This window comes from Hesperophylax consimilis, chromosome 22, assembly GCF_061612785.1.
Source record: "Hesperophylax consimilis isolate HC1 chromosome 22, BYU_Hcon_1.0, whole genome shotgun sequence".
Lineage (NCBI taxonomy): Eukaryota > Metazoa > Arthropoda > Insecta > Trichoptera > Limnephilidae > Hesperophylax > Hesperophylax consimilis.
The window spans coordinates 27,757,238-27,781,068 of NC_142857.1; the positions used below are offsets into that span (position 1 = coordinate 27,757,238).

The 23,831-nt window shown below is 37.5% G+C and overlaps 1 protein-coding gene across 1 annotated transcript; it reads left to right on the forward strand.

Moving 5' to 3' along the window:
• Positions 1 to 1,523: 1,523 nt before the first annotated feature.
• LOC149413407 (PHD finger protein 12) lies at positions 1,524 to 22,766 on the forward strand. Its single transcript, XM_089645463.1, has 12 exons — positions 1,524 to 1,806; positions 6,784 to 7,094; positions 7,596 to 7,876; positions 8,194 to 8,342; positions 8,440 to 8,514; positions 12,096 to 12,351; positions 13,224 to 13,873; positions 14,098 to 14,279; positions 15,254 to 15,404; positions 17,605 to 17,810; positions 19,413 to 19,623; positions 20,788 to 22,766. The coding sequence occupies exons 1-11, from the start codon at positions 1,759 to 1,761 to the stop codon at positions 19,594 to 19,596; spliced, it is 2,493 nt and encodes an 830-aa protein (XP_089501589.1). The 5' UTR covers positions 1,524 to 1,758; the 3' UTR covers positions 19,597 to 19,623; positions 20,788 to 22,766.
• Positions 22,767 to 23,831: the final 1,065 nt, after the last annotated feature.

Sequence of the window (23,831 nt, forward strand, 5' to 3'; positions counted from 1 at the left end):
TGGTGTACCGTCTGAGTGAGGCATTCTGGAATTGCTCGAGTCGCTTTGTGTTTCCGCTGGCCCATATAGGGCTAGCGTAGGTAATGATGGGGCGGATTTGGGATTTGTATATGAGGAGTTTATTGGATAGTGAAGTTTTTGAGTTTTTGTGTAGTAGTGGTGATAAAGCGCCGGCGGTTTGCCGGGCTTTTGTTAAAGTGTTTTTGATGTGGGGTGACCAAGTTAATCTCCTGTCTAGTGTGACTCCAAGATATTTGGGGGTCTTTTGCCATGGTATGACTTGGCCGTACATCGTGATGGTCCCTCGCTGAGCTGTAGTTCGTCCATTTCTGGAGAAGTAGATGGCTACGCTCTTTGAGGGATTGACGTCTATGCGCCAGCGGTCATACCACTCTTGGAGTCTGTTTACGTCTTGCTGAAGGCGATGTGTAACCATCCTGGGCGAACCGTGGGTAACCATAAGGGTTGAATCGTCGGCGTAGAGCATTACTTTTGAGTTTGGGTTGTCTGGGAGGGGGATATCATGAGTGTAAATGTTGAAGAGGGTGGGGGACAGCAAGGAGCCTTGGGGTACTCCTGCTGTCATGAAACGTGGGGATGAGATTGCATCGCGGTATCGCACTTGAAAAGTGCGGTGCCGAAGAAATGTTTTTAATACACCAAGCAGTTGGGGATCTATATCTGTTTGGTGGAGTTTGAGAAGTAGGCCGTTTATCCATACTTTATCGAAGGCTTTGGCTATATCCAGGAAAATGGCGCCTGTAGATCTATTGGAGTTGAAGCCACCGATGACTTGCTCGGTGACCCGTAGTAGTTGGTGGAGGGTTGAGTGCTGGGCTCTGAACCCGTGCTGTTCGTCGGGTAGTGTGGATTTTTCGTTAATGTGCTTGATGAACCTAGTGAGGAGGATTTTTTCATAAATTTTCCCAATGTTGGAGAGGAGGCTGATTGGACGGTGGTTTTCGCAGAAAAGTGGATCTTTGCCCGGTTTGGGGAGTACTATGACGTGCGCGTGTTTCCAACTTTTGGGGAAATAGCGCAGTCTGAAAGCTGTATTAATAAGGTTGACTATGGCTAGGATGCCTTTTTGGGGGAGGGCTTTAAGAGCGAATTTTGTGATTTCATCCGGGCCGGGGGCTTTTTTGTTTTTGCGGCCTTTTATGGCGCTGCGTACCTCGGCCGGGGTAGTGAAGTGGATGTTGTCAGCGGGGAAATCCCAGAGTCTATTAGCTCAAAATAAATATTTGTAAAAGGTTGGATATTGAAAAGAATTATTTATTCTTAAAAAAAAAAAATCATCATTCGTGTTTGTCTTTCTGGAAATAAATTATTAATAAAAAACTGCAGTCAATGCTTGCCATGTATAAAAACGTGATATATAAAGAAAACAAATTTTCCGCAACGCTACATTTTTCCACCTCAACAGCAGCAAAGTAACGATCATTTTTATATCGATTAATTCTTACCAACCCTAGCAAATGCACAGACAAATGAAAAAAATGACACAACCCCACGCTTAGCGGCCATGTTAAGTTTTATTCGGCGCGAACACGTATTTTATTATTATTGTTACTCCGGATAACCCATATAAATCATATTTCTATTATAGCGGATACGCGGAAAAGACTTTAATCTTGGATATGGCAATGAATAATAATTTCCTCGCTGCAGAATAAATCTGAATTTAATTCCGCAACTGCCCGCTGTTCAAAATATGAATCAAGTTTTGTGACTTTGGAAAAACCATCTGAATTTACAATGTCTAACGTCGCTTATGATTTGGATACGTCCGGAGGTCTCATGCCCGTGAGTATACATTCATTAAGCTTCCTTAACATTGTAAAATGATCCTCAAAACCGAAATATAATTACACAATTTCAATCATTCTGATAAATTGGGCCTTGGATTGCATTTCATGAAATGGCTCTGTGTTTATGAATACGCCATCAGGGGCCAATGATCTTGACGTGCTCTTCTAACTCAGCCTTTATATACTTATTGTTATATTTATTTTACAGAAATAACTTAATTGTGCTTATATTTTTAATAATATTATGATTGCAGTCAAAATGAATGAAAATGTTCAATGTATTTGACAGAAATTGCTCAATTTGCCAACGACATACTATTTCTTCGCAATACAACGGCATCCTTCATATATTATCAACTGGTTTAGTTGAAGTGTAATTTAATCAAATTGAATATGTAATGAATTGTTTTTACAGATTATTTATTGCTTTTGCGTTAACAGAAAATGATACAATAATAAAGACAACATATATTATCTTTGTGAAGTACAATTATAATATTTTATTTGTGGTAGCTTATTTGTCTCTGTTTTGAGAAATGGTTTGTGATGTAACAGAGGATTTGAGAATAAAAAACAAAAGACTTATGCAAGATGGAAGACTAATTTACATGATAAGAAAGACAAAATGGACATCTGTGACAGATTTGTGTACTCTGAATGTTTCAATATTATTATTTGAGATATGGATTCAGTTTATTTACATTTATGTATTACATTTACAGAAAACGACTCTAATTGCAAATTGATTATAAATTTTGATAGCAAAGTGTCAATTTAGAAAGTGAAATTTGTGAATACCGAAATCTATGAATATTGAGTAATATGGGCACAATAAATATTTACTTTGATTATTTTTAATAGCTGTCAGTTTCCATATGAGATATTCCCACATCTTTGGTTTCAAATGGATAAAAATATAATTCATCATATTGTCATGAATTACGCCTATATATTGGTCTGCAACAGTTTTTTTTTGTACTAAATCTTATTTGATGGCTAGTGGACCTGTGGCATCCTTTTGGAGAATATAAAAAATTAAATTATTGTACAACAGAACATCCATTTACTATAGAAGATTTCTTATTAACCCTTCTGGCCTTTGGCATATTGGCCTTTACATTTCTTAAAAATGCTGTCAGATAATCGGAGAATGTGTGTGTATTTCAGCCTCAATAAAATTCAAATAAAAGGGATATTTCTGAATGTGTCCAAAAACTAAAACTGTTTTTGAAAGGTGATAAAATACACTTTCAAATCTTAGTATTAAAAATGGTTCACCTTACGTTTTTTCATCTAAACCAGAGGTTCCCAAAGTGGTCTATATGGACCCCCAGGGGTCGATATCGGCTTGCTGGGGGTACATGTCAGCGTGAAAAAAATTTGGGGCTTCATGAGCCCCATTTACATCAAGTCATCAACATTCAGGAGTCCTGTAAATGACACAATACACCCAACACAAATAACACAGTTTACGTAATAGTAATAATAGACTGAGAAATTACTTATTTGATATTTGTAATTTTATATTTCGTAAAATTGTTTATTGAGGTATATAAATAGAGTGTACATTCCTTTTCTTGTCAGAATTAAATATTGAAGCAAAACATTGCACATTGGAAGCTGCAAATTTTCCTAGTTCCCCAACTTGTTTTTGAAAAACGTCCAGGGTAATGACGTTTTGGTCTACGTTCAACATTTAAATGTACTTCACACAGACTTCAAAACTAAGTTTGAGAACATTTTGACTAGAAATGGAACATTGAATAATATCATATGACAAGAAGAACTGATCTGAATAAGCACCAACACTAACAAAGAACTGAAGGGGCAGTTCTAGCCACAGAAAGAAATTCCCGTTGCTTATCCTGCTTCATTTTCATTTGGCCTAATACCTCACAAGGGCGCCCCTGTCTGCAGAATGCCAAAAGACAGAGGAACTATACGGCCACCTGGTTGTTGGACAGACAAGGGAAGGGAATCTTCTTATGAACAAAAGAAATGATTATCATATGGGACGTTAATATGTTTAGGAAAATTAAATATTCGGCAGACTAGGGAAAAAAAAAAATTTTGGCAACTGGTCTACTGGGCAAAAAAGTTTGGGTCTAAACACCGAACTAAAATTACTGATACCAAAAAATAAAACATTTTTTATCAGACAAATGTATTATAAACATTATTACCACCCTTGAGGTGATTTTGCACAAAAACAGCGCTGTATAAATCATCCAAATATTATTATTATTCGCTTTTTAGTTGTTTCATGTGGTTAACTTCTATATTTGAATATAAAGCGTGGTGTTTTCTCTTTCTAACACCGTTTAGTTCATATTTCTAACTATGACGGTAAGGGAGACAACGCTTTCTACGAGATGGTCGTGAAATCTTTATTTCCCGTAGAGTCAATTTGTTTTCTTTTGTGGGTGTGCTCATATGGGAGCTGTTCTGAAAAGAAAACAAATTGTCTCTACGGGTAATAGCTATTTGTTCCCAAAATCGAACAAATTAGACTGAGGAGTTAATACATACATGCATTTTGGAAGAGAGGGACACAAAAAGTTTTAAGGTTATCTATAGAGTAATTAAATATATCTATTGTTTTAGAAATCTCATTCTATAGCACCATTCCTCTTTTCGTGCTATGTCATGCTAGTATAGTATTTTGTTTTGTGGCATCTTGAACAAGTTGTGGTGACGACTATGGCTTTTGTGGGAAGAAATAGATGTAGAAGAGGAATGTTGTGTAGCTGGTTACTAAACAAACATTTTGAGCAACTTTTTGACTCCGACTGGTGTTCTCCCCATGGGTGATAAAAACCAGAACAAGAGGCGTACGCATGAATGGATTCTACTCACACGAAGGGAGCCTAAGACAGCATTGACGGCAAGACTTAGACATCATGTATCAGAGCACTCGCTGGTAACTCTCGGATCAGTCCTATTGCACCACAGAATAAAGAACACAAGAAATGCAATGTGGGCGTGTTTCATGATCCAAAAGTCTCTCTAATCGGGCTTTCAAATACAGAACTGTATTTCATCATCATTATGAAATTCAAATAGGATGGCGATATACAATGTCAGGCAAGTGTAAAAGGGGTAGAGCTCATGCTAAATGGGCTACAACTGAAAGGTTTTACGACAGTGGCCACCATAGAATAAATAATGTAGGAAATGCAATGTGGTTGTTTCTTGATCAAAAGTCAGATCATTCTTTGCTTAAATTTCAAATGCAGAACATTTCATCACCATCCCTCCGGCCGTAGTGGCCAAGTGGAGATAAATTTGAGTGTAACAATAAACTCAATACTATGTGCGCTACTATAATATTTTGCTAGATTATATCTGTTGGCAAGTCACCTTTTCTGTATATTTTATCCTGTTTAAATGAAGTGTTTTCTATTATTGTAGCATTCTATGCCTTAAGAAAATTTCAGCTGTATCACATTCAATGTCGATTTGTATACGTATTGTTTTGTTCTTAAATGTAATACTAATATTCGCCTATGTACCACTGTGTACTTATAATCTCATGTATCACATTATTGTGAAAGCCTTTTATGGCGTTTAATAAATAAATAAATAAAATTGCATTGACTTATATACGACGACACATTATTTTCATCGAACAAAAAATATATCATGCTCCTGTTTCTATATTGAAAGTGAGACGCATAAGAAGATTAGTAAGAATAGCCACAACGAATATGTGTGAATGAATGAAATGGCTACAAATAACATCCTTCATAGCTAAATGAAATGGAACGCATTGGAAAAAGGTACCCATTCAAAGAGTGTGTGTACGGGTGAAACAGCTATATTATTATGAACCTCCCACGTTTCTGTGATAGCGTGAATGTGATAGCAAGGAAAGAATGATTTGTGCTCATCTCAAAAGCACAGGAAGGCATTTTTTTTTTAAATTCTAGAATGACACTTTGTGGTAGCTGGTGACGGCTTATGTGCAATACTAAACGTATGTCCACTGGACCCAGTGGATTCAGTGAAAGCACACTCATTGTCTCAGTAACCCATCTTCTCTTTTAATTCATTTAAGCATCAATATGAGGCTTTTGTCATCATCATTTTTTGTTGAAATGGGATGGCCATAAACAGTGTCAGGTAAGTAAGAGCGCATGCTAAATCTCAGTGGCAATATTGGTTTCCGTTCAAATCTACATGGTAAGCATTTCTAGTGCGTATTATGTATTCATTGGCGGCGCCATCAGTAATCCATGAGTAATTAGACTTTGTTTAAAGTCAAAGTTCAAATCAAATCCCAAGATAGATTTAAAGCTATAAATACCAGTATCCAGTTGTCCCAGAGAATCGTGTTACCGATGATAAATGAAAGAATACATAATTTATAACATAACATTGTTTATCTTTCCTATATCAGAGAGTCTGTAGGTCTTGAATAATATACACTTACGAGAGTCGAGGTTCTTATATATGTAATAATAACGAGTTAAATGGTGATTTGAAAGAACAGAGGGCTCTCATAAAATTTCCCGTCCAATTTGCTAAACACATATGCTGTCTGTTTCTTTCTTATGAACTTGAATAAATAACTTATCTATGGTGTCTATTTAAGCTACAAAATATTGATTTGTTTATTAACTCCCTTTTAGGTTTTTTTTTACATGAGTAGTAACAATTATACATTTTTTATTTTCTTTACATAACTGAACTACCCCTGCACAATCTTTTCTATTTAATAACGTAGTGATAAATTGAAGATCTCCGCCGACCCGACACAATTATTTCCCTCCATTAATATTATGTAGTGTGAGTTAATGAGCCGGCAGTATTCTGCCAATGGGCTTATATCTAATTTCACAATAAGTCTATCCATTCTTCTCCCCAAAGAAGAAAATATTACCATTGTCCATTGATGATGTGTTGTGGGAGTTTGTTCCATGTTTCCACTACTCTATTTGTTATATTTCTGTTGTTACTTTTGGTTTTCCAGCTAATCCGGGCATTGATTAAGCCACCGGATGAGGACCCCAACCCGCCAAAGCAGAAGCGCAGCCAGCACCCGTACTACCGCCGGCCGGGAAAGGGGCACAACCGAGACTGCTGCGACGCGTGTCAGGAGGGGGGCGACCTGATCTGCTGCGACCGCTGCCCCGCCAGCTTCCACCTGGGCTGTCACGACCCCCCGCTGGAGGAGGCCGACATCCCGCTGGGCCAGTGGCTGTGTCTGGAGTGCCGCAGCTCCCCGCAGCAGGGCTCGCCCACCACCAGCCACCGCAGTTTCGAGGGGGACAAGAAGAACAGGTATTGACTGATTGAATGCTTATTAACCCTGTTAAATAAAGGCACTGTTTCAGCAGGTCAATTCTTTTTAAAAATAATATAACAGATGGACGCTTCGTTCTAAAGCTGTCCTCTCTTGAGTTCGTAAATTAGAAAGACGAATTTGATTCTGTATCATAAACACTAGCAATGACTATCCAAATATAGGTAGGTAATTTTTATGAATTATGAATTCAACATAATTTTTTTTTTTTTATAAAACCTAAAAATATGGGATAAACGATGAAATCTAGGTGGATTCATTGGATTTAAAATGCAATACGCAGTTCATATGTTTCAATATTAATAATGGTAATTACCACTATCGTTCTACTGATAAATCAAAGGTACTTTTTTACTGTAGACATTATTTTGTACAGACCTTTCAAATTAAACAAAACCTGCCCTGCCAGCTTCCACCCGGGCTGCATACTTAATAACTTTTCTTCTCCGTATCATTGAGTGATTGTTCCATCTTCCTAGATCCCTGCGAGTGAATCGTTCCAACTCCTGCGTCAGCTCGGCCAGTAGCTCCAGCCGCAGCAAGAAGGAGGGCGAGGACAAGGATAGGGACCCACCGCGTGAGGAGTTGGACCCCGAGCGCGAGAAGGAGTTGGAGCGGGAGAGGGAGAAAGAGAAGGTCAAGCTGGAGAACCTCACGCCCATGGAGACGCTGATCAGGGCGGCCAGGATCATGAACCCAACGCAGTTTCAGCTGCCCCGGGAGATGAAGGTGTATTGCCCCTTTCCTGGTACAGATAAAGGTAAATACACAATCTACAACTCGCCAAATATTTTAACTAAAAAATGATATCTTTGGTAACCGGGATGTTTTAGGAAGGACTAAATAGCTATGAAACAGGAAATTAATTTTGTTAATATAATATTGTCAGGTAATTACTGTTATTACTAATAACTTAATATTATTGTGTCTTATCCTTGAAAATGAAGTCCAGGATTTTCACAATACACCCAAAAAAAATTGAGATAGTTAAAGGTATAGTTACTTTGGATTTTAGAGATTACAAGTTTTTCCTGCAATATAGATGTATTATTATGAAGTATTGATGTTTGTTTGCAGAGGTACCCAACGGCAAACAGCAGTTGCCCCATGTGAAGGATTCTTGGGGCTGCGTGCCCCTCCCTGCCCGCCTCTGCTTCCACTGCCGCCAGTCCTGCCGCGCCGCCCCCCTGCTGCAGTGCGACTACTGCCCCCTGCTCTACCATCAGGTAACAAGCCAAACAACCAATTGACTCTTCAGCAGACCTGCTAACACCTCATCTCATAGTACTCTCAATGTAACATTCTTATTACAATGCCTTGCAGGATTGCTTAGACCCTCCGCTGACTGCGCTCCCATCCGGGAGATGGATGTGCCCAAACCACGTAGAACAATATATAGTGAGTAAATACTTTAATTTAGAATAATATTTGAGATCTAGGAATATAAATAATATGTTTGAGTAGGTACTTAGCCCTTTTATTTGCATTAAATTTTAAAGAAGACTGATGGTACCTACCTAAGCCATACTTTTGTTCTTCCTATTTCAAATGTGGTAATTGAGCTTTGTCTGTGGTTGAAAATTTTTGTAGTGATTTTTCAGAAAAAGCGGGTAATTGTTTGTTTGGTATTGAATGCATTATTCATTTATTTTAATTTTATTAGATATTTATTACAGAATTCAAATTTACATAATACATATATCAATCAAGAATGTTGACATATATATGTAATTATTCATTTATTCCTTTTTAATTGTACTTTTCATAAGTTAAGTTTGTCAAGCTATTGTAATAATGATTAAAAATTAACAAATCTAGCATAGATTGAATTTTTCTAATGATAATTTCGAGATTGATTTTTTGTAATGATAAAATTAAGTTTATATAGGTTTAAATGCAGTAAAATTGCCAAATTCCGCCTCACGCACGCAATTTACAAAATGTTTTTTACAACTTCATTACTACTGGCAACAACTATTTAAATTGGGGGAGATGTAAAACATGCTCAGAATGGGTTTTTAGGTTGTTAGTTTGGGTTATTTAATTTATGCATATTTCCAATCCTTCAAACTTACAATATTTCAGCACTGCAAGCCTACTCATATGTAAAGCATTTAAGCATTAAAATGAATCATCAACATAAAAAAGTTTTTTTTTCAACTTGAGGATTTAAAAAAAAAAATCGCATGTTGCGCCACAATACGAAGTATGTCAAAAAAATACAAATAAATCGTAGTATATCTGTGTGTAAGGATAGAATGGCCAACCTTATGATTCCAGAGATAGCCTCATTTTTAATGTCAGTGCCATACAATTTTTTCTTAAAAAATTGATAACTCCTTCATTTGTACACGCAATTGCTTCGTACGAAATTTTATAGCATAGTAATGATCAGCAGAATCCATTTCTAGCCAAAAAAAAAAACTCTTGAAAATTCAAGTCTCTATGTCTATGAAAGGCGATTTTCAGCCCACTGTGCGCCGCTACGGTAATCGGCCGCGAAAATAAAGAAATAATTGGTTTTAATACGAATTTACAACTAAAATACCACCTGGATTTGAAGAGGCGGCCGAGAAAATCGATTTTCGGCGTATTTTATTTTTTTTTTTTTTCATAAAATTTCGAATTACGTGGGAATTCGTTAATTCGAAATTTGATTTTTGATGTCCCGTAGATTTCGAATTAACAAGGTTCTACTGTAGTTGTTTCTTGTAAAAGTAAAAATTAAGTACTATTTTTAAATTTATGCTTACAAAGCGTGAAGCGGAATTCGGCAACTTTTTCTTAAATACAATACCTATTGAACTTTTAAAATTTGAATTTCAAAGCCTTCACCACATTCCTGTAATCCAATTCAATTTATTATTTTAAAAACAAAAAACGACAAAAATTATGAATCAATTTGTAAAGAAGAAGTACATTGCTATAATACACAGAGCTCAGTGCTATAATATGGTTATAACCCATCGGGACTTGAACCCGTGTTGTAAATTGGCTAGCTCAGTGAAAGGGTAAGCAGATGAGAACTCGGATACAATCAGGGGTGAGGAACTCCTTTATCCATTAGTTCGTCCGTCGGTCAGGAGTTTGGAAAAGGCCATCACAATAATAACACATGAGTAAAAGGCACAAGGTATATTAATCATCTTCTAAAGAAAACACAGGGTTGAATTGGATCTCTACTCTCTTCTCTCTCTGTAACGACCGGATGAAACGAGGATTTCACATGTATTAATGATTTGAACACAAGAAAGAGGTGTAACGGAAGCTTACAGGTTTCCAGGTTCTGATGATGGGTAGCGGCATGGCGTGTCGAGTCGTAGATGTACTGCGTCTCCGGGGTACGCAACGGTCAAGCGTTATTGCGTCACACTTGGAATTTACCGGAAGCAAGGCTCCGACGGTGAAGCTGGAGTGGAGATGTCGGCACATGTTTGTGACTTGGGTGTGTGATATTAATTATAAACTAGAACAAGATCACGTCTGTTTCTAATAATGCATAATTTGCGCGGCAATCAATGCGAGCGGTGCTGAATTTTTTCCGCGAGCGGCCACGCTGTTGAGGGGACCGGGGTCAAAATTAGACTGGCGGCTCGGCGGGCAGCGATGGGTCTCGGGCCGTGGACTCTGTGGGTGGTCCGTCACGTATGCCGCGACCGTTTGCATGGGGAAAGTGGGGTTAAAGTGAGCATCCTTTTTATGTAGGGTGACTTGTATTACGTAACAACATGAATATAAAAAGTGGGTGTCAACTAGACTAGTAGTAACAAAGCGCTTTTTAAAGTCAGTTTTATTTTCGCTAAATATGTTGAAATCCGAATTGATTCTGTTCATAGAATAAAGAATAACACAAGTAGTGTCTCATTGGCTTTTGTGATACAAATATTTGCCAAATCGAGGCTTAAATTTCCAATGCTGTGTTTACGAAATTCAAATTGGCTGGAGATCTACAATGTCAAGCGAGTGTAAGTGAGACCTGGGAGCCTACTCTGTATCTTACTGGTTAACAAACCAGTAAGTTCGTGGTTTAACCTTTTCTTGCCGGTGCTGTCAACTGAGTGAACATCGTCTATAATCAAAAAAATATCTGTAAATATACTAAACACAGAGTTCAAATTTTAGGTATTCCTCCGCAATACATTTATGTATTGCATTAAGTAATTACAATACATAAATATTTACCGAGTACATGGCACCGAAGGACGAGGAAGGGTTAATACGGGTTTGTGACGTGGCTAAACCGGCTGCAGTAAAGTTTCAAAAGATACAGTGTAGGGGGCGCTGGGCCAAGTTGGGGTAAATGGAACATTGTTTCCTTTTAAAATTGGATGGAAGGCACTTCTGGTTTCTTCTTTATTTTATGATTCTGTTCAACAGCAAAATTGTAATGGAGTATTCTTGCTGATATATCTGGAGCACGCCAGTGTTTGATCTCTGGAAGAAAGTGAACACATTGAGTTAAAATCATTGAGGAAATCCATATTTTATGCATAGATTTCTCTAAAATTGGCTACATAATTGAAAACAGATTTATTATTTGTAATAAAAAATAGATGTATTATATGTAGTAAAAAATTGATGTATTATATGTAGTAAAAAGGCTTTATTTTTATTACAGGTTGTTTTTTTTTCTTAATGAATAATATAAATATAATATTGAACAAACAATATGGCATTTGGGATGGATTTAAAATTTCAGCGTTAATTTTAAGTTCTGTGAAAGTCCTATTCGAGTTATGCTATTATATCATTATGGGCTAGTAGCTTCACAGAACTAAAATAATAACATACCTTGAAAATTAATGTTGAAATTTAATGAATTTTTCATAATTTTAACAATAAAGTTAATGTTTCAAATCTTCATAGCTGCTGAAAATAGTTGCATTGACCTACAAATAGAAAATGGTTTGGGAATGTAAATAAAGCCAGAGTTTTTTTGCTGCTATGAGGATATTGTAAAATTATAATAATTATTCCAGGACTTTGCAATGGTGAACACAATCTCGGCGAGCGAGCGAGTGGCATTGTGGGAGCGCGTGTCCGGCCCCGTGGACCAGGATGCCGTTCGGCTGGAGTTTCTGCGCCGCGCGCGCGCCCCGCACCCGCCCTTCCGCGTGCGCCTGCGCGGTGCGCCTCCCCGCGGCCGTGTTTCCGTGCCGGGCATGGTGCGCCACCACTACCTGCGCCCCCCGCCCCTGATGCCCGCGCGCAGAGAACACCTGCGATGCCACAAAGGTAACTACAGATGGGGGAGATGATGGTTCTGGAAGGAAGATCTGATAGATAAACATATTTATAGCCTTTTCTAGCAAACTTGCCATTTTTACTGTTGGTCTCTCACTCTCATGCTGCGTTTTTACTTTGAAATGGGCTGCTAATTTGATCTTGATTGATGCTATTGATCTTACAGTGAAACTCGCTTAACCACTCAGGCCTCTGGCATATCGACCATTATATTTCCGCTTTGTAATAAAATCCAAATAAATGCAATATTTCTGAATGTATTCGAAAACTAAAAAACTGTTTTTGAAAGGTGATAATCTTTCAAATTTTATTGTTACAAATAATCATATCATCTTTAAATATTAAAATTTTGAATGCAAAGAAAAAACACATGTTATTAAACAAGTGTATTATAAACATTACCGTCATGTCACTTTTTTGAATTCTTTTGTAGTTAACTTCTAGATTTGAATATAAACTGGGGTGTTTTCTCTTTCTAACATGTAACAATTTCTAAGGTGATCGCAAAAGCGAACAAATTGACTATTCGGACAATAGCCATTTGTTCGCTAAACCAAACAAATTACATATTGCGATCATATTTTTGCATAAGAAGTTTTTTCCGGTCCCTTGGAAAATTGTTTCATTGATAGAAGATAGTTTCACTGTATTTGTAAAACAATATAATGCATTTCCTTATTTTACTTAACACAACAGATAGCGAATCACCATAGTCCTACCATGTTTACAGGTCCAATTCGCGCTCATACATTTAGTATTGTTTCGTGGGCTCAGTACAAAACCAATATTATAAAAGCTCTCGGAAAGCTGCTGGCTTTCTCTTTCTTTGTCAAAAAAGAAATTATTCATTATTTTTTTTCCAGTGTCAAAAACCAGTAGAAACTTTTCAATTTTGGACTCAGACAAGGAGGAAGATAGTAAAAAGAAAATAATCTGCATGAATCTCCACTGCCCGCGCTACCTCAGCAAAAATTCCATCTGCGAACACGACTCCGGCTCCGACAGCAGCGACGTGGAGGAAGAGCAGGAGGAGTGCGCCCTCGAGGACCTAAAGGAGATCCTCGACAAGAGCACCGAGGAAGTCCTCAGCCAAAACAAACGCAAAAGCGAAAGCGACCTCTTAGATTCTCTGGACACCAAAGACCCCACAAAAAAATCCCTCGTCATAAGCCCCAAACGGAGAAAACTCCTCGAAGAAGAAGACACTCAATCAAATATAATCAAGACAGAATTAGAAACATCCAAAAAGGACATTATATTCGGTATCGTGACGGATAATGCAAAAGAAATCAAAGAGATTCTGTTCTCGGTGGAGGAACAGTTAAAGAAGTTGGATGGGCGGCTGGTGAAGTTGCTGGCCTTCCAGCGTCTGCAGCAGCTCATGGACGCTGCCAATGCAGATCTGGATGACAGTATAGCGGAGATCATCACGAGGAGTATAGACAAGAGTAGTCTTAGCCGGTACGGGTTTAAACACGTGGCGTTACCCAGTGAGTTGCTGACCAGAAGTGAGGTTCGTACTGCTTTTTTACTATTATATATGGGCCACTTATTATTATTTTCATAAAAACATTTTCAGTACCGACTGTAATTGGCCACTGTAGACCATGTATGTCTTGTGAAAAGGCACCAATAAAATATCTCTTACTTTATTAGTGTCATAATGCATAATGAAGGTATCATATTATGTATTAATTCTTATTGTGCACACGTACTGATGGTTGTGATGCATTGCAGATGGAACGCATAGCGCGAGAGGTGTGCGGCGCGGTGGCTCCGCGTGACGAGGTGCAGCGCCTTCGCAATGTGCCCACGCGGCCACACCCCCCACCCCTGCTGCCCGCCCCGCTGCCTCCCTCACCCTCTGTCACCGCCCTGCCCGTGCGTGCCACCCTCTGCCCTATTGAGAGGCCCGCCAGGTATCGTAAACCAACATGTTCATATCATTAGCCAAACTTTTCCCTCTGGAATACTGGACCCTTTCTGAGGGGCTAGATGTGTGAAATCAAAATTAACTCTAAAGCTTTTCAAGCTCAAGCGATTCGGATATATTTTTAATGCACTTTCTCACGACACGCAGGTTTAAATCTAAATAAATTCCAGCTAGAGCGAAATACCAATGTCACCAGTGCACGATCGGTTTGTCAGCGTGAAATTTTTTTTTGTCAGTGGTGCACGATTGGTGTTCCAAAGGTTAAAAACACCAAAATGAGATACGGAGTCACCTAATGTAAACGGACATGTACCAAGTAAGCCAGCCACCAAGTAACCATCCTTTCAGTCAGATGGATAATGTGAATCATAATGTTTGTACCTCTATAAGAACACCAAGGTATCTAACATGGTCGATCGATAAAACACTACATCAATACGATATTGAATAAATCTGTCATCTATGGTTATTAGGCGGTATGTGCGAGCACGGTCAACAATCGATTTTAAACATTTCGACACCCGGCATACAAGAACTTGTCTAATTTAGCGCATCCTCTGACAGATATGTTTAGGTTAGCTGTCAATATACACAACTTTTTGAATAAAATTGTTTGTTTTGCGAAATTGTTTGCTTATTAATGAACAGAGGGAGGCTAACGAAGCTCCTAGAATTGAAGGATGTCTTATAAGCGATCAATTGAATCCGTTAGAGCTTTCAGAAACGGAATTCAGTCAGTTGTTCAGAATGTCACGAGTTATGACTAATTAATTCCCTTTTTAGTGTCACAAAGTACATGCGGACTACCGATGTATATTAAAGTGAGTACAATATTTAATATTATTATGATAAATAATATAGAAAAACCTTGTAAATCTGTTTGGGAGTACACTGCTCCTTCGAAATCACCACTTCCCTTATGTATTGCAGTATCTCATGTTGTATATTTCCTTATTGCAGGAATGGTCTGGGCGACGGCATCGGACGGCCGGTGCCGATGCGGCTGTCGCGGCTGGCCGTGGGTCTGGGCGGGGGCTGCGACCTACAGCTCAACCGCTACGGCAACTGCACCTATGTCTCCGAGAGACATGCCCTGATCTTCTACGATGAGGTAGCCTTTCTTTTGATATTTTCTTTTAATATCAGAATATATTTAAGTTTATGACAAATCTGTATGGCTTTCTACGAATCTGTAATGTAATTAATATTATCTGATTCTGAATTATGTATATATATATATATGACATCCATGGCATAGTGGTGAGCTCTATGACTATACATAGGTTTTTTAAATGTACATATTATGATAACGTACATGAGGCCCAACTGACCAAAGCCAGTAGAACATTTCTGACCCACTTTGAGAATTGTGAGGTTGAAGGAAGTGAGGGAGGGAAATGAGAATGGGTAGAGAAAGGTTGGGAAGGTTCTGGTTATTTATATCTGGTCACTGACCATAGCTAAAGCCGCTTAAAGGCATAGTTTCACTGACTCTGGGCGGTAGGAGCTCGACAATTCAGTCTATGGGCATATTCACCAAAGTTTAGACATAAATTTTGCATTCCATTCCATCACTTTTACTTATAAGTGGAACTTGCCTGTGAAACTTAAAAGTGGAACTTAAATTTGGAACTTATAAGTGGAATTTAAATGTGGAACTTATAAGTTTTGAATATAGTTTTGGAATGGAAGTAACTCGTTCTATATCAGAAATATTAAATGTGATTTATTTCGATGTTTGTCCAAATTTATGAAAAAACTTAATATATTTTCTAAAAAAATTTAATGTAAGCTATTTAAGACATCACAAATTTAATCTTATACACCTAAGGTAATTACGAAATCAGACATTGTTGAGGTGGGACATAGTAAAAACACCTTTTGATTTAAATAATCTATTAAATGTGACCCACCGGGTAAATATGGTCCTGTATATTATCTGCCTGTACAAAATATAACTAAATAAGAATAAAAATACATTTGAAGAAATGTATTTTAAATTTGTAGAGCGCTCTTGAGGTAATTTTGCACAAAAACGGCTCTATACAAATCATCCAAATATTATTATTAAATATATATAAAGGTTCGAAAGTTATATTTAACCTTTTGAACGCGTTAATTTGTTCTGTTTTATCTATACCCGTACGCGGTACATATTTTCAAATACCTATGCACGCAATTAAATGTCAAATTATAGCATTCTGGCATGATTTATTGCACTATATAGACAGAACAGATTATTCTCCACAATATAAAAACAAATCCTCGTGTGTCAACACTCTTAGATGTTTATAAAAATAAAAACATAAAATTTCATACAAAGCCGTACCGTATCTTTTGAATGTGGTCCCGCCATTCACTCGGCGTGTGTGTACTTAGGTGATAGACACAAGTGGGACACCATGATCACTTATCATTTTTAGTTATGAAAAGTTGTGAATGACATACTAGTACTAACGCCATCCGTTGACAAAAATGTAAACTGAAGGACTAAAAGGCGCGAAGAGGCGCACTTGATTATCGATCTTTTTTTTTGAAATACAATTTTATTTTTGAGAAATTCTTGTAGATGTCAGCATCGTGATAGTTTTACGAATGTCCAAGTGAGCAAGAAATACATTTATGACCAAAGAGCGCTGGAATATCGGCCGTCAAAGTTTCCGTATCAACTGTTGATACAGCCGCGTGTGAGTATAGACTTTTTGCCGTAACAATAGTTGATACGGCCTCGTGCAAAGAGTTAAATTACTAAATAAAGTAAATTAATAAATTTGTCATTAAAAATTTTTTTTTGATAAAAATATCCAATATCACGAAAAAATGTTTAAAAATCGAGGTACATGTCAAAAATGCGACGTACAAACTTTTGCGAAAATACTCAAAACACCATTTTGAGAATACAGTCCCCTTTATTAGTTGGTTTTGAAAGCAGTGCACTCATTTTTCAGTATTGTAAGTGTCAAGTAAATTGTACGATTTGGAAAAGGCCCTTTCGTGAGGATAGGTAAGAAGCCTCAGAAGCTGGACGTACCGTACAGTTCTTGAATCAACGGCTCGGCTGTGGAACGATCTGCCAACTTCTGTGTTTCCTTCATCCTAGCGAGGAAACACAGAGCTTCTTCACTCCTTCTCCTGAAAAAGACCCTCCTCACAGTATCCCCAAAGACGACTTAGGCTCTGAGGGAAATTATTTTCCCCGAGGCCTCCTGTGTGGAGGTAATGTAAAAAAAATGATTAGAAAGACCATGTAAACCCATTAGAAACTCCACTATGATGATTATAATGTTTAGCAATACGTGTTGTTATTGCAGGTGACACGCCACTTTGAGCTGATCAACTACTCGGAGCACGGCAGCGTGGTGAACGGGCAGCTGTACTCGTGCGACTTCACGCGGGGGGCGCCGGCGGCTGGGGGGGACGGGGAGGAGAAGGCGGCGGCGCTGCGGGCCATCGCCGACAAGCGGAGGGGCGCCACCACCACAATCGCCACCACCACTGCTGTTACCAACGGACCCAGGTAAACAAACACCAGGCGCGCTTTCTTCATACACGTTCTGTGTTGCCACTGAGTCCGTAAACAGCACTGCTGCAATTTAACGACACTGTCTCGTCATCAAAAAACCGGGGGTTGGCAAAAGAAATTCTGTCATAAAAACAAATATTATGAATGAGTTCTGTATAAAATAAAGAGTTACAGTGAAACTTTACTAGTAGTTTTCCAAGACAAAGTACCTTACAAAAGGACATTTTCAGGAATATTTTGCTACTACTTTTTGTTTGTGATTTACTGCCCAGCTTTTAAAACTTCTTACGCGGGAAGCAGTTTTAGTTAAAACATGGGAAAAAATCGTGTTTTTTCGGAATTTCAAGGAACCGAAAAACAAAACTTCACAACCGTGAAAACTTCTTAAGCGGAACTTTTTAAGCGAGTTTCAGTGTAGAATATCTGAAAAAAATGAACTCTAAAAGGGCTGACTTGGCAAAACTGATCGAGAAAAAAGCAAAAACGTTCGTTTGGCGGCTCCATCTCATAAGGTGAAATTAGAGTAGATGTCTGAAGGGCCGCAAACGGTAATCCAAAGAAACGCGGTTATGCGACCCCTGTTAAACTCTTTGCACGCAGCCGTATCAACTGTTGATACGGCAAAAAGTCTATACTCACACGCGGCTGTATCAACAGTTGATACGGAAACTTTGACGGCCGATATTCCAGCGCTCTTTGGTCATAAATGTATTTCTTGCTCACTTGGACATTCGTAGAACTATCACGATGCTGACATCTACAAGAATTTCTGAAAAATAAAATTGTATTTTATAAAAAAAGATCGATAGTCTTCGCGCCTTTTAGTCCTTTAGTTTACATTTTTGTCAACGGATGGCGTTAGTACTAGTATATCATTCACAACTTTTCATAACTAAGAATGATAAGTGATCATGTTGTCCCACTTGTGTATATCAACGCAGTGGCCTAAGTACACACACGCCGAGTGAATGGCGGGACCACATTCAAAAGATACGGTACGTCTTTGTATGAAATTTTATGTTTTTGTTTTTATAAACATCTAAGAGTGTTGACACACGAGGATTTGTTTTCATATTGTGGAGAATAATCTGTTCTGTCTATATAGTCCAATAAATCATGCCAGAATGCTATAATTTGACATTTAATTGCGTGCATAGGTATTTGAAAATATGTACCGCGCACGGGTATAGATAAAACGGAGCAAATTAACGCGTTAAAAAGGTTAATAGAGTTGCATTTACTTAGGAATACCAGATAACTTTGCAAATTTCATGCCAACAGAGCTGGATAGCTTACAGAGTTTTTACGTGTTGTAATCACATTTTTGCATTATTATTTAGCGTTCAGTTTGTCTATTAATTATGATCTTGAGTATGAAAGTTCAAATAAGCATTATTAAAAGTATAAGGTTGGAGATAGTGAGTTTTGGGGTCCATCCTTCTTCATATATATCTCCTTCAATCCTTCAGCTGTGCCTTTACTAATTTTGTAGAGGACTGTTCAGTCTCATCTTTGCACACCCAGTTACATTACCTAGCCCACTGTATAGGGTGAGTATGAAGACTCTGCCTCACGCATGTATGTTTTGCCTTCCAGCGCCCCGAGCAATGCGCCGGTGGGTGCTTGCTCCTGCAGCGGGGGGAGAGGGACAGGGGGCGGGGTGACCCTGGAGGCGGGCTGGGAGGGAGGAGCACTGCTCACACACGGAGCCCTGCTGCAGTTCGGCTGCCTCATGTTTGTGTTCAGCATTACCGACGCACACATCCTGGCCACTGAGTGAAGCAACCACAACCAATTTAATTATGTGGTAATTATGCTTTTTTTATACATTTTACATATTGTATCAGTGAATTTAATTTAATCAATGAAGTAATCAATCAATTTTTGTGAATTCATATCCAGTGCAACACCTTTGTAGATTCATATCAGTGTAACATCAACTTTTGTAGATTCATATCAACGTAACACCAACCTTTATAGATTCATGTCAGTGTAACACCAACCTTTGTAGATTTATTATCAGTGTAACATCAACCTTTGTAGATTCATACCAGCGTGACACCAACCTTTGTAGATTCATATCATTGTAACATCAGCCTTTGTAGATTCATACCAGCGTGACACCAACCTTTGTAGATTCATATCATTGTAACATCAACCTTTGTAGATTCATACCAACATAACACCAACCTTTGTAGATTCATATCAGTGTAACACCATCTTTGGTGCAGTTTTATTAGAGTGTAAGGGTGCGTATAAACATGTGAGCCGAACTGCCTTATGAGCTGAACCTTGACTTATGGGAAGGAAGAAAGCAACCGCAAGTGGGATGAAACGCCGCTTGCGATTGCTAGATTCCTTTCGCGTAATTCGTGGCTCGGCTTGTATGGATCTTTTGCTCGGATCTTTAAGCAGCATAACATTAACCTTTTCTAGATTGACTCGTTTATCATTGCGAAATCAACTTTTTACACAGATTTATAAGTGTGTAACCTCAAAATTTTGTGGGTTCATATCAGTGTAACATCAAACCTTTGTGGGTTCATTTCAGTGTAACGTCAATCTTTTTAGATTCATATCCGTGATTCAAGTCCACTGTCCAGTGTAACGTAAACTTTTTTTGGTTCATATTAAAGTAGTCAACTTTTGTAGCTTCTCATCAGTCTAACATCTACTTTTTGATATTAATATCAGTGTAACACTCTTTTTAATTTTTTTTTTTTTTTTTTTTTTTTTCTCAAAAGACTAACTTTTTAGATTCACATCTGTGCAACATCAACTTTTGCAGATTCCCTTCATTGTATCATCAACTTTTGCACAGATTTCTTTCATTTTGATTTAGTTTTATGTATATGTAGTCTAACAATGTCAATGTTTTGTATAGTTTCCTTTACAGAAAATTGACCTTTCGACAGTTTCTTATATCCCAATTGTTTGTAAAAGCTATTTAACTTTATTGTTTTCTTTTCAGAATGCATCCCCATTGGCGTGGTGTTGGATTGTGTCTCCGAGGACTTTGTTAAATTATTGCGTGAAGCTGGCGGGTTATCAAGCTCAAATATTTTTATAGAAACATGAAATATCTTGTATAAACAAAAATATTGCCTAATAATTGTATAATCACTGCCAATTTCCTATTTCATAAGGACTTTTTTAATTAGCTATCAAATGGAGAATAATATTAAATAATTTTTAACAAAAATAATATGGAAGAGTTTTAGTGTAAAGAAAAAATGTGCAATTTGGTATTTCGTATCAATATCATTTAAGTTTGTAAAAATCATAATACATACCTATTACATTGATTTTTTAATCATTTTTATTTTAAAAGATATTGGGTGTGCTGCTGGTCCATTAAGTGCTGGACTAGCGTTAGTTTGGGTCGAGTTGAGGCTATTATTCAGTAACCTACCGAGTGACACTTGTTTTTATATCTAAACGAAGAATGGAAATCAATTTTTTTTTTCCACATTGGACACATGAAAAAATTATAATAATAAATATTTTTTGTGACTACACAAGAATCGCAAATGTCGGCGCCTGTGAGGATACGTCTCCTTCGTTTTTGTGAAATGTTATGATGTGTAACCGTAAAGCTCGGTTAGAATATCCTAGTTTATCAGATTTGGTAACCAAACATAGTAAAAGTCACGATTCCAGAACCTAACCCAACTTTCTTCTTTGCCTTCTCTTCTTTCATTAACCTAACAACATTCTTCATGTTGGGGATGCCATAGTTCCACTGGCTCTGTTGTGTACATTTAAATCAAATTGTGTATGAGTGTATTATTTAAAAGATAAGTATTGTAATATAATCATTAACTTCATTATTATTTATTTAAGTAGGGGTAAAATAGGTAATTATTGCCCGCTTAAGGAAATTTTGACTGAATATGAGTAGATTTAGTCCTACCTACCATTTTAGAAACAATAAATATATGCATAATATTTCATTAATTACCTATCAAATCCTTCCCTCATTATATTTCGGCATAACTAAATGACAATTTTTTTAAATTAACAAAAATATACAGTGGTTGCCCACTTGTTCATAGCTATTTCCACAATAAGGATATTGATCGCCCACTTTAGTGATTCAATAAATTGGTAATTATTCATTGGTACACACTTATTTATTTTGTTTTGTTATCAATAATAATAGGTAAAATATTCAGTACATGCCAAATTAAAAATGCGCTTCACAAAATTTAATTTCACTTTTCAATCACTTGGTCGAGTCACCAATAGAGACATCTGTTTTTTTTAAAGATACAAACATTCCCGGGTTACGAATAACCTGACAATATTTGAAAATTTCCTAGTACCGCTGCAGTAAGTGGTTGGTCCTATGTTGCTTGTGTCGTGATGGATGAAATATTTCCATTTGTTAGTGAGAAAAGAACAATCAAAGTAAGAGTGGGTAATCACTAGTTGCGGGCAATCATAGTCTACTTCACCCTATTACACTTTAAAAATATCCAAAAGTTTTCTCTAAATGATTGAATCATGATATTATACATAAAAACGCAAGCATTGGTTTTCAAAAAATCAATTTTCTTTCAAATTGGTATAGATCATACTTATTGGTATTATCTGTTCAATTGCACACTGATAACATACAACAACAAACTTTGTATGCAATTACTTAGGGGCCGTTCAAGTATTACGTAAGCAGATTTATTACAATTATTTACCCCCTCTTCCCCCTTGTCACCAAAAGTAAGCAAAGCTCTTACCCCCCCCCCCTCCCATGCTTACGTAAAAATTGGTACCTATATGCATTTTTCTGTTAATTTATTCTGTTTTTTAAGCGAGTACCTAAACGTATTAATTATTTGTGGGAATCCCCGAATATGTATTCGGTTTTCAAACATAGACAATGTGTGGGTTGCCAATGTGTAAAAAAAAAATAACTACTGCTGAGCAGTGCTGACGTAATCACTATCTCGACCCCCCCACCCCCCCATGTCATCAAAAATAAGCAAAGCAAAGACCCCCCTGCCCCCCTATAGTGCTTACATAATACTTGAACGGCCCCATACCTATTATTTGGGTTACTATTATGTACTGTCATTTACATAATATTTAGTTTTTCCAATTAGCGCTTTCGTCATTAAAAAGATTTGTACATAGATAATATTATGTTATTAGTTTGTTTATAATAATAATTATTAATCAAATTGCATGGAAGTTACATGAATTAGTTGATATTCTCTCCGTAGTTATTTATATCTGATTTATTACTGTTGGTAACAATAAAACGTCATTAGTTAAACAATTATAGGTAACATATGATTATTATTTTTAAAAGCTACTAAGCATGGATTTAATAAAGAGTTTTACTAAATATCTTGTTTTTTCTTAAATTTCTTACACGCTTGGTACTTGGGAGCTAGGAGGGGGAGAAGGGTATAAGTCAATAATGGCAGATGTAAAAATGTGTAGCAGTTCACTTTTGCCCCGCTACCGTCTTAAGACAAAATTAAACAAACTCCATCCAAGACCGCCTTCGTCTATGGGACTCGTGCTCTATGGGCCTTTCCAGAAGGAAGCAGAAGACTTAGTTTCCGAAAGCCAGTACCAGGGGGGTATAACTCCGAGAAAAAAGTGGGTCAGAAAAAAAGACACGCTAATCTCTATGGCTGACTTGTGACGTATATTTTCCACAAACCAGTGCGCACTTCATGCATGTTTATAGGCCGCTGTCATTGGCCGATTTTAGGCTAGCCAATGGGGTTGGCTCTGAATGAGAATTATATTGTCTATGGTTACGCCTTTTTTATAGTTTCTATCCTAGTCGATGGTGAGTATGTCGTGTAGTGACGTATATTTTTCAGTTACAGACTTTTATCTATGGAAAACTTTAGGACCCATGGGCTCAGTACGAAAAACCCGAAGATATTGATCTAGTGAGTGGTTCATTTATGGCCAGTACCAATCGGACAGCCTTGCGGAGAGGTTGTGCCAACTGATGTGATACGAGCAACTGCTCCAGTCGACATATTTCACGGGGGA

Bases quoted from the DNA above. Each gene is read 5' to 3' on its own strand.
- LOC149413407 (XM_089645463.1), top strand. From the start codon at position 1,759: ATGTCTAACGTCGCTTATGATTTGGATACGTCCGGAGGTCTCATGCCC. The intron at 12,352-13,223 runs GTAACTACAGAT...TTTTTTTTCCAG, and splicing joins ACACCTGCGATGCCACAAAG to TGTCAAAAACCAGTAGAAAC. The intron at 17,811-19,412 runs GTAAACAAACAC...TTTGCCTTCCAG, and splicing joins GCTGTTACCAACGGACCCAG to CGCCCCGAGCAATGCGCCGG.